Source organism: Setaria italica, chromosome IX (genome assembly GCF_000263155.2).
Source record: "Setaria italica strain Yugu1 chromosome IX, Setaria_italica_v2.0, whole genome shotgun sequence".
In the NCBI taxonomy this organism is placed as follows: domain Eukaryota; kingdom Viridiplantae; phylum Streptophyta; class Magnoliopsida; order Poales; family Poaceae; genus Setaria; species Setaria italica.
In genome coordinates, this window is record NC_028458.1 from 36,960,074 (window position 1) to 36,972,286 (window position 12,213).

The window sequence follows — 12,213 nt, forward strand, 5'->3', positions numbered from 1 at the left end:
AATTAGAGATTTAAAGAACATGCTGCTCCAACACCGTGTTTCAATTATTTTGGGGGTCACCTTTCATAGCTTTGAACTTTCTTTGCTTTAAGACTTTCAATTTATCAATGAAAGTCATTAGTCCCTTAATTGCATACGTCATCAACACCAAAACCCACTTAAGGTGCCAAGATACACTTTCAACTGCCTAGATACTTCAATAGCATTTGAGAATCTTGATAGCAACTATGAGCAGCGATTTTCTCAGTTTATATATGCTCTATTTATGCACAATAATATTCTTGTAAACTAAAGAACACATCTCACATTACACCCAAGCACAACACTAAACGATCTTAACTTATGAACCAACATTCTAGGCAAATCACAAATAGTATATAGAACCAACACCACACCATGATTAAAACGAACACAATTTAAGATTACCGCACCACCAAGTGGAGCACAATTTTTTTATGAAACCCTATGGCCAAACAAAGCCTAGTACTAGAGAGTGTTCAACTTCACAAACCAAAACCAAAATGTTACACCGAACGAATCCAAATTTCAGATTTGAACGCATGTGTCACTATGCTTGTGCACCACATTTCCCACTCACATGCTCCATTTCCGTGTGTGCGATCCCACAACAACATTTCCTCTCTCATTTACTGACCCGCAGCATCCCCTCTCTCTCTCTCTCACACACACACACACATAAAAAAAACCATCAGTTTCCCTCACGCTTTCTCTCGCACAAAAAAAAATATCTGTAGCTTTTGGGTTATTAAAGGCACCCCAGCAGCCAGCCGCTCTCATCTTCCTCACCCACTATACTCTCAGATTTGCCTAGAGGGAAAACTTCGCGATGGTGGTAGCTTTCAACATCGTCGTCCCGGATGGTCATGACGCATCTGCTTTCGATGCCATCAAGGAGGTAAGTCCTAAGAGAAAGAGCCATCATATCCCTCTCCTACATCTCCTTCTCAGCTTTCTCCTCCTCCCCCTTGTCCCCCCCCCCTCCCCCCTTTCGCTTTCAGATCTGGCAGAGGGGAAACTTTGAGAGGGTGTCAGCCTATTCCATCGCTGTCAAGGTGTTCATGATGCATCCGCTTCTACTGCCTTTAAGGAGGTAAGACATGGGAAATAGGAGTCGTAATCATCATCTCTCCTTCCCCTTCGTTTCCACTATATTCCACTTCTAGATCTAGCATAGGGGAAATTTTGAGAAGGTGGTGGCTTCTTCGGTCGCGTCAAAGTAATAATGGCACCTTTGCTTCTGTTGTCATCAACGAGATGAACCATTGGAGAAAGAACCATCATGCCCTTCCTTCAATCGCCTTCTCTTTCCTTTTTCTCCCCTCTATATTTCGCTTTCAGATCTGGCAGATGGAAAATTTTGAGAGGGTAATGATTTCTGCAATTATTATTAGTGGAGTCATGTTGCCTCTCCCCCTCCTCTTCCCCTTCTCCTCTTTCCTTTTTTTTCTCCTCTCCTATATCACTTTGAGATCTGGAGGAGGGGAAACTTTGAGAGGGTGGCGGCCTCCACTATTGCCATATGTGTGATCATGGTACATCAATATCCACTAACATCAAGGGAGAAAGAGTCATCATTTTTGTCTCATATTTCCCCTTCCCTTTTCTCCTCTCCAATATTGTTCTTCATGATCTGGCGGAGGGGAAACTTTGAGGGGGTGGTGGCTTCTACAATTTATTTTAGTAGAGTCATGGTGCCTGCACTTCTGCATCGCCAAAAAGATAAGCTATGGGAGAAAGATCCATGATTTCTCTTTCCTCCTCCTTCCCGTTCTACTCTTTTCTTTTTTGCTCCCCTCTCTTTCACTTTCAGATCAAGCATCGGGAAAATTTGAGAGGATGGCAGCCTTTATTGCCTTCAAGGTGGTCATGCATCCACTTCTGCTACACCGAGGAGGTTAGTATGTGTTTGGATAGAGGGTTGAAGTGGGTTTTGGACTCATGTTTGGTTGAGAGTGCATGTGGGTTGGAGTAGCTCCAACAGGGAATATTCCATGTAGATTCAGGTCGAGATGATTCCTCCAAAGCGAGCGGGCCATCTCGACCCACATGGATGATGTCGCTTCTCAGTCTTGCACGTGCGACGTGCGAGCCTGTAGGCGAGCGGAAGCGAGCTGACCTCCGGCAAGTGGTGCGAGCAAGCATGAGGAGGAGCTAGGTTGAGCCGCGCAAAGCCAGCGAGGTTAGGGTCGAGCCACGCAAGGCCGGCCGGCGGGAAAGCTCCCGCGAAGCGAGCCGTGGGCGAGCAATGAACTGGTGGATGAGGCTAGGCGGAGGTGTGGCAGGGGTGGGTGCAGAGGCGGCGGTGCGGTGTCAAGGCAAGGGCGGCGGCCGCGCGGGGAAGCCTGGCCGGCAAGGTCTCGGACGGTAGTGGCGAGGAGGCTTAGACGGACGAGCAAGCCACAAGCCGGATGAAGAAGATAAGAAGCGCAGGGAAAAAAAGAGAGGCTGACTAGTGAGGTTCGCAAATAACTGTTGCTAACGGTGTGAAATTGCCATCCATCTCACATGTCTCAACCCATCTAACCAAACAAAAAATTGGTTTGGACCTAACCCTCTTACCAAACACGAGATTGGTCCAACCAACCCAAAAAAGTGGGATGGAGCCGACCCAACCCACCTAGTCCCTAAATCAAACACATGCTTAGCCATAGGAGAAAGAGCCATATCATCGACTTCCTTTCCCTTTACTTTTGTTGTGTTTTTATATTTTTATGTTCTTTTGTTAAATGAATTTTTTATTTGCTTGAAAAATGTTATCCAAAAGTATTTTTATTTTTTCCCAAAATGTGTTTGAAAAACATCTCAAAATTTTGTAATGAAATTTCCATTTTTTTTTATAAAAGTTTCTATGACAATATTGTCTGAAACCTTATTAAAAAGTTTGAAAAAAAAGATTGGAAATTTATAACTGTAGGAAAGTAGGTGCAAAGTTTGAATGTTTCTTGGAATTGTGCTAAAAGATCCCTAATTGAAATTTCCTCTAGTATATAAAGTTTTTACAAATAATGCAAAATCTTTTCGTTATTTAAATGAGTTTTAAAGCTTATTTGAATCTATGGAGATGTGTTTAGATTTATTTTTTATCAATACAAAGGAAAGCTCTTATGGTTGTTAGGAAATGAGAAAACGTGTCTAAAAATATTGGTGCTAGTAACTATGCTACATGTTCTCAGTGCACGCTCGGCAGTCCAGCACTCCGCTGGTGGTCCTCTCGTCTATACGGCCTAGGGCTCTCAATGTATTAATTGCATTATATAACAGAACAAATAACCGTCTATAACAGCATCTATCATAATGAAGAAAATATATAACACCTCAAAAAAAAATATAACAACAATCAGTACATTTACAAAGTTACATGCATGTTGCAACAGGAGGGATAGCCCAAGTCGCCACGCACCTCAACACTAATCAACAAATGATAAATATCCATAACTTAATCTATATGCCGGTTCATAATTCTCATCGACCCTAAAAGTTTTTTTAAGTTACTTGTACACACCAAATGATCACGAGAAAAATGCACTCAACCTTAAACATCAGCAAGGGAAGGACCGCCGCCTGATGGTTTTCACTCGGTCACTTCACGGCTTTGGGGCTCTCCCTATAGCTGAGGTTCCTCTAGTCACTGTCTGCACAAGCCAAGCTGTTGAGATTCTGCACTGGCCACATGCAGCCCATCAACAAAGGCACCTTCATTGGAGGATGTGCCTCCCCTGTGCATTCATGTCGACGTCCCTGACTGATGGTGCTCCAAGTTCCTGAGGACAATCCTGGCAAAGATTTTAGCTTCAATAGAAGCTGATGTTGCTGCCGCTGCTGCACGCAACACTCGACCTGCTCCTGCTTTCTGTAAGAGACCAGCATGGTGCACAGCATGCCGACCTCCTGGGATTGTGAACTGCATTATTTCAGGGAGTACCTCTCATCAGAGCAAAGTTATAGACATGAAAAAAAACTGTCAAGCCAAGGATAGACATGGGTTGCTGACCAAAATGACATTATTTTCATGTCATTTCTCAAACTGCCAGAGCATTATTTTCATGTCATTTTATTTTCATGCCAAGGATAGACATGGGTTGCTGACCAAAATGAAACAAAAAATATTAATCATAAGGAAAAATACACAAGCTTGGAAGTTGGAACTTACAAATGACAATTAGGATCATGGAAAGCAAGAAAAAAACATTATTTGATGCGGAAAAGCTGTAGAAGCTGTGAATTGTCATCATGATTCACATTTTGAGAATACTATAGTCAGGGTGCTCATATAGAGGTAATGCAGAAAAGGTAGTTTTTGCCTGTGTTTAACATATGCATAAATAGGACCTACTTCGAATTGCAGATTCAAAATGGGTGATTATGGGGCTCTAGGTCTGCTACCCAATAGCATTCAATGCTACCTTATACAGACCTGTGCATTTTATATTACCATACGAGATGCTGACAAATAAAAGAAATAGCAATAACAATAGTACTGTAAACATAACAGCCAGAACTGCTTCTATAATGGACATAAAGGTAACACACAAACCCAAAGCATCAAACGGGTTTGAATACATCTTTGCGGCAATTTCTTACTACCCCAAATCAAATACAGCTCAATTCTCTAGATATAGAGGCTTAAGATAAACAGCATTAGATGTTGAGAAGGGATAAAAGAATCAAACCTGAAGAAGGGCAAAGGCAGCACAAGCACGGAGAATTAGTGAGGGATTCCGAAGCATGGCAACAAATCTACCAATCTCAGCACCACTGGAGAAAGTAAGCACTGCATTAGTACTACTATGTTTCTCTAACTACATAAATGACGAAAGATCAAAATAAGATGCATCTGATGAATTCTACTTTAAAGAAAAACTTCATACACTCTGAGTAAGAATAACCAGCTAAACTCCATAAAAGTTCAAAATTAAGGCTTTAAACTAAGTGTAGAGCCAAACCTGCATCTCAGGTGTCCAGCTTCATGTATAAACACTAGTTCAGCAACCTGAGACAGTGCTGCCGGGGCTGAGGAGGTGGCAGCCACAGAGAACATTTGTGGATCTGAGAAAGTGAGCACAAAGGTTTCTATATGCTTAAATGCTATTCTTCTAGCTCCCTCAACATTAACACTCTTGGAACTGCTATCTGAGGATGTCCCAACCAAAGCAACTTCATCCATTCTGTCAGTTCAAAAGGTTCAAACTTAGACAATCTGATCATGTATATACATATTAAAATAATCTTGTACAGAGATAGCAGTACCAAATTCTTGCTAAACAGCCTACAATGCAATTTTACAGGGTACCTGTACCACATGGGTCCTACTGCAAGCAAAATATTGCATGTGTACAAGCATCTATAGTTAACCACTATTCAAGTTATTACAAAGGAAATGGGGACCTATTTAACAAAAACAATAATATACAATTACGAATAAAACTACTTCTGAGTTCTGATGCAAAATATCACCAGTCACATCTACACAGAATTTGCCAGCGTCACAACATATAATATGGCTTGTACAATTTAATGCGACAATGGGGAAGGTAGTGACACTCCTTATCATGTGGTTTATAGACTGATTCTGACACACCAAAATTGCAGTATGCTAATACCAAGTATGCAGTTTGACTTGCCATTCATGGTAACCTCAGCGCACCACACAACCTAGTTCCTACATCTACAAGAATGCAAATCTTTTGCAGGACATGAATCTTGCAAATAACATTTAGATCTGATAAAATTGGGCATCAAAGATTCAATAATCAGCAGCATTGCAGAAACAAATATAAAAGCTAACTTACAAATAGAACCTCTAGCAACAGATGATCAAAGAAAAAGGAAACAGAAAATTATGGTTCTTTCTAGCACAAGTCCTCTAATCATGAAATAAAACATGACGACAACAAATAAATAATAGGCACAGTCATAATCTAATTGAAGTCAATCAACTATTTCATAAGCCAATGTATCATCTCAAGCCTATAAATCATGAAGGGGTTACAATAATTTATGATAATACTACAGGTAGTATATCATAAATCAATAAAACATACAGAATTTTGAAGCCTAAATTGGCACTCTAGCACAACTAAAAAGTTTCAGGCTTTTATGTAGTCCTTGCTCAACTAAGAAGTACAAACGAACTAAAAACCAGATTTTAATGTCAAATGGCAAACATGTGAAGCAATCAACTGAGAAAAATCAGTAACAAGCATACCTTCCATCAAACATATAGGCGAGGGCTAGTGCAGACATGAAGCGGGCCATTTTTGACCCTGATGACGAGCAAATGCTTACAAGAACAGGTACCCCACCTTCTTCGACTATGCGGAGAGCATTACCAGAATAAAATGCAAGGTTCCACAGTGCCCCTGCAGCTGTTTCGTGAACATCCTGTGGAACAAAAAATTATTGTTTTTATTTCCAAAGACAGAAATGCCAAAGTATGAGAACTATAAAATCACTTAAACACCCTAAAATAGGAGAAAACCTTAACAAGAAACTAAGGGCACTGATTAAGTGGTCTGGTTTACTTGAAATAGTGGTTGCAGTGACCTTAGTAGCACCCCAGGTCCTGGGTTCAAATCCCCATTGGGGCAAATTTCAAGGCTAGGTAAAAAAGGTCACTCGCTGGTGGGCTGGCCCTCGTGCAAGGAGCTGGTTGTGGGCTGGGCCTCAAAGCAAGGGTAAAGACACCAACTACAGGGGGCAGCATCCCCATGTATGAGGGGGCCCAGCTTTCATGACCTTTCTTGGCCAGGCTCCAGTTGAGCTCTTCTTAGTAAAATACCGTGGGGGCAGTCTTTCCCCCACTGCCCGAGTTTTTTTAAAGACAGTTAAACTAAAAAAATGAACTGCACATGTTTTGTAAGCCAACCATGGCAATTTTTCCAAGCATTTAAGAAATGGAAGGAATGATGCGTTCATACAAATAAAACTATGTCACAACAGGCCTCTAAAGCCAGTAAAGTCACTTGAAATAAAATACACGACATTATTGAATACAGCGAAGTCTTTGCAAATCTTCATATCCAGAAAAATGAATCAAGAGCTAGCATTTCAAAGTTACAAAACTACAAGCTACAAAGCAAACGAGATTAGAACCTAACATATTAATGAATTGTGGACACAAACTTATTCCATCCACATATGCAATGATTTTGTACATCTGACATTATTCTGACCAATGCATGAAGCATACAGGGAAGTCTCGTGATAATATTATCTAGTGGCAACAGAAAGCCATTTTTTCATATACAATTCAAATTTCTTCAGTAATAGAATGCATACAAACATAAACAGAAATTTGTCGAACTTGTTGATAATATAAATTGCAAACAGAACTTACTTCAACCTCTGAGCGTGCCAATGTGAGCAAAGGTGCAACCCCACCACCCTGTCCAATTGCAATACTGACCAAATGCAAAGAAAATTGAAGTTATCACAAATAATGTGGGAATTGAATAATGGCTAAAAGATTGGCACAAAGAAGGTCAAAGAATCAAAGGGTCACTGAAATGGATCAATACATGTCATTTTTTTAGTAGATTTCATTCCTTAATAGAGCCTAAGGTGCCTTTCACCTCTTCATCAACATAGGCTAATTAGAAATTTCCATAACTACACTAATACATGTTATCGGGAAAAAAAGGCTGTTGTAAGGATATCATGAAACAACAATTTAGTAATAGGTGCAAGTGTACTTCATCAGCAATATGGCCTTGCTTAAAGTGAAGGAGATAAAACTAAGTAAGATTCATTCTTATTTAGCATATACACACCAACTACAAGAAAATGGAAATGCCTTTTAGCAAACTTCTGAGGTTAAGTAAACTCAATAATATGAGCAGAAAGGGCCATAATAAATCGCAACTGAAAGGACTTAAATTGGTGAGAACATGTTAACATTCAAATTACCTGTTAGCTTCTGAAACAGATAAGCCCCATAATGCGCCAGCAGCTCTCTCCTGAAGGCCTTCTGAACCATTCAAACACTGTTGCACTAGGGAAACCTAAAAAACAGAAGTCATTATTTGAAAATATGCAAGGGATGGGATTCCTAGAAATTGGTACCCTAGGAGTATTTACCAATTATTTCTCTCATCTGTATTGGTTTAGTGTCTTTGCCACCATACTTAACCATAAAATTCAAGCTAATTCTTCTACAAAAACTGAACCAAATAATTCGAGCCTACTATAATTGTTATATATTAAGACAGCAGCATCTGCATCACTCACTAGTCTAAAAGCCTCTTCAGATGTACCTTTATTTAAATGTATCACTTAACAGCTAATAGTCACCAAACGGCATGAGCAGAGGATGTGGAGGAAAAGGGCTTACCAGAGCTTCAACACCACCCACTGCAGCAATGGCCTCACGGTTTCTGTCATCAAATGACAGGTTCCACAAAGCACCAGCAGCTTCTTGTCTAATTGATACATAAAATTGCACAATATTAATGTAGATTCTTGTGGACAATTCAGGCAGGATGCAAACATTAAAACTTGAAGGCCATGCAAGTCAGAGCATATCAAACCAATGAGAAGTATACCTTACACCCTCATTTTCAGAACCTGTTAGTTGCACTAGCGCCTCCAGAGCACCTGCTTCCTGACCTACAGCAGCATTGTTGTCGTTGTTGTCTCCATGTGCAGCTAAGTTAGCTAAAGCTCTTGCAGCCTACATATATAAGAAAAGTAGCATTAGAAACTAAGAAGACAGCATATAGAGATGTTGGGCATTTACAAAGCAATAGGCTGGGAGCTTCAACACAAAAATGTCACTGGAGTAGCTCATAAGCAAAAATTAAAAAAAGGGTCCAAATCTGGCATTAAAGCTTGAAGCATCTAACATTAAATCCTGAAACATTAGACTAAGGGGGTGTTTGGATACGAGGTGTTAAACTTTAACAGTGTCACATCAGATGTTCGGATGCTAATTAGGAGGACTAAACATGAGCTAATTATAAAACTAATTGCAGAACCCTGTGCTAATTTGCGAGACGAATCTATTAAGTCTAATTAATCCATCATTAGCAAATAGTTACTGTAGCACCACATTGTCAAATCATGGACTAATTAGGCTTAATAGATTCGTCTCGCGAATTAGACTCCATCTGTGCAATTAGTTTTGTAATTAGCCTATGTTTAATACTTCTAATTAGCATCCAAACATCCGATGTGACGGGTGTTAAACTTTAACACCTTGTTGCCAAACAGGCCCTAAACTGTGTTTTCAAATTACATAGCAATATACTAGTCAGCAAACCACTCAACTTAGTGTTCTTGATGAATTTAGAGGAGTTTCGCCCTCTTGACAAGGACAAAAGTTATGATCTATGGAATGTACAATTAAGGAAAACAAACAAGCTTAGCATCTCAAGTAAAATTTACACTAAACCTTCACCAAATCCTGATAAATGCAGCATGCATGACCCAATTTGGGACTTCTATGGTGCACCAAAAGTTCACCAGGCAAGCAATAGGCCGATGGCAAGTGTTCAGGTGTACAGTTATGAAACCATGGAAATGATAACCCGCATGCATTTGTTAGTGTTGTCTTTATCGAGACACCTATCCCATGGCCAGCTTATTTCTCATATGGCACAGCAAAAGTTCAATACATATGCAATAGGATGCTGATGGTACTTGTAACATGTCCAGCTGCACGTAGCTATGAAAGTAGAATTAAAGATGAAAGCTTGCATGCTACTGGTCGTGCTTTGAACTTACCACATCATGTTGGTTTTATGGAACTCATTTTACAAGCAGTACCAGGAGTACAATTAACATGTACTGATTTCGTATAGAAAAAAGAAGCATGAAGGTGTGATCTGCTGTTTACCTGTTCTAGGACACCATCGTGTTTACACGATCGAGCAAGTGTAACCAAAGCATGGACACCACCAGCCTTTGCAACTTCCAAGCTACACTTGTCATCAGCAGCCAGGTTTGCAAGCGCACCAGCAGCACGTTCCTAAAGAAAAAAGGAATAGCAACATATATAGGCTAAATGTTCTAGCTACTAGGAAGTGAAATTGGAAATTCAAGAAATTGACAATTAAAGGCTTCATACAAGAACTCCATCTGTTCCAGCAGACCAACGATATATTAGATCAACCAGGGCCTTGATACCACCAGATAAAGCAATAGCCGCCTGAAGAAGAGCAACTGATGAATTATTACCGATAATACCCCAATCAGAAGTTAGGCAATAAGAATCAGCATGGGAAGAATAACAACCTTGTGGTCTTCGCCCACAGAGAGATTCCAAAGGCCACCAGCAGCCTCTTCAGCAACAAGCCTATTCATCGACTTAGCCAAACTAGTGAGTATAGTAATACCGCCTTCATCTGCAACTGCCTTGGCAACCTTGGTATTCACTGACAAGTTGGCAATAGCCTGCATGGTGGCATTAACTAATGTGAGAAAATGGTAAATGCAGAACACTAAAAAATAGTGCAGAGCAGCTATTTTTACTTTTGCTGCTTCTGACTGAGCGCTCTCCCTTGAGCACCTCGCAAGGTCCAGCAACATTCGGATGCCCCCGTTCTGCATCACCGCCTCCGACCTTGCAGGATCCACATTCGCGCTCTCATCGTCCGTAACAACAAATGTCGCAAGGGCAGTAGCTGCACGCTCCTGCACATCCTCCTGGGAACTCTTCAATAGTCTAAGCAGCAGTGCGGTGCCCTGCAGCAGCCAGAACTCATCCATGCCTTGCGGGTTGGTCTCTGCAATTCGCAGAAGTGACTGCGACAGGATCCACTCGAGCCAGGTCATCGTGTCACCAGCTATATTGTCATTGTACCTCCAGTTACACTGATTGAACACCTCATGCTCTTTCACATCCACACCAGGAAATATGGTGGCAATAGATTTAAAGATGTGGCTTTTAACTGTTAGTACAAGCTTGCCCTTGGAGTTGCTAAATACAGAAGGATCTTGAACCAGTTCCTCCTCGACAGAAATGCAGTTGAGCGTGCATATAAGCTTGAGGGTTTTGGAGTTGGAGATGAGGCGTGAGATAGCATTTGTTGGGACATCAGTGCGGGAGACATCAACTGCAATGAGGGAGGGGAGCTGGGTCCAGGAGGTGGATGCAGTAGCCCATTTCAGGCTCCGGCATCCTGCGACGGAGAGGAACCGGAGAGAGTGGATGTCAGCGAGGGCAGCCTCATCGACAGCGCCGCAGTCAATGAAAGCCACGTCCTCGAGGAGGGGGCAGTAGCGAGCGAGTGCTCCGACGGCACCAGCGTCGGCTTCACGGAGCCCCGAGAGGCGCAGGCGGCGGAGTTTGGAGCAACAGAGCGCGACCTGGCGGAGGGCGTCGCAGGAGATGCGCTCGAGAGGGTCGGGCCCGATCTGGAGGCGCTCGAGGTCCTCGTGCCGCGCGGCGAGGACGGCGAGCGCGGCGTCCGTGAGGCCGCGGCAGCCATCGGCCACCACCTCGCGGAGCCCGCGCGCTCGGAGGCCAGGGACGGCCTCGACCGCCTCGTGGCCGCGCAAGCGCAGCCTGCGCAGGCTCCCGCACCGCTCCGCGAGCGACGACGCCATCTCCCGGTCGCAGCGGTGCGCGCGGAGGTCGAGCTCGCTCCACAGGCAGGGCGACGAGCCCAGCGCCCGCCACGCCCGGCACGCCGCCGCCATGCTGGCGCGGTCGCGGTAGTTCAGCCGCGCGAACAGCTGCAGCATCGTGTCGTCCGGCAGCGCCTTCCAGTCCAGCTCCACGGCGGGCGCTTCCTCCTCAACATCCTCCACCCCCGCCGAGCCCGCACGCGACGAGCCCCGCAGCACCCTGCCCTCCCGCTCCCTGCACGTCCTCCGCCGCACCCGGCGCGTCATCGCGCCCACCCAAACCCAAACCCTAGCCCCTCCACTCGCCGCCGGCGAGCCGCCACCACACCGAACCCAAGCACGTACCCCGAAATCCCCAAATCGGCAGGTAGTTAGGCACCTGCCGTGGCGAGATCGACTGGCCACCACCTCCCGCCGCTTATCGGGTAAGGGCGCGGGGAACCCGCACCGATCCCGGTGTCCGATTCGAGCTCGGCGCGGCGAAGCGACGCGAGGAGGTGAGGCCGGTGGCTTCGATCCGTTCCGACGGGCGGGTGGATCCGACCGGGCCACCGACCGGGTGTGCGTGCTTCCGTCCCCTTTCCTCACCTCCTGCTGGAAGGGGATGGAGAGGAGGTCAGGCGGAGG

At 43.7% G+C, this 12,213-nt stretch overlaps 1 protein-coding gene across 1 annotated transcript; it reads right to left on the reverse strand.

The window, feature by feature from the left end:
• Positions 1-3,308: 3,308 nt before the first annotated feature.
• Positions 3,309-12,212, reverse strand: LOC101774719 (protein ARABIDILLO 1). The gene is made up of 12 exons (XM_004983585.3): positions 10,489-12,212; positions 10,252-10,410; positions 10,085-10,165; positions 9,854-9,985; positions 8,562-8,689; positions 8,351-8,438; positions 7,927-8,021; positions 7,358-7,421; positions 6,227-6,402; positions 4,965-5,186; positions 4,692-4,776; positions 3,309-3,922 (listed from the first exon to the last, which is right to left on the reverse strand). The coding sequence occupies exons 1-12, from the start codon at positions 11,851-11,853 to the stop codon at positions 3,746-3,748; spliced, it is 2,772 nt and encodes a 923-aa protein (XP_004983642.1). The 5' UTR covers positions 11,854-12,212; the 3' UTR covers positions 3,309-3,745.
• Between the last annotated feature and the right edge of the window lies 1 nt (position 12,213).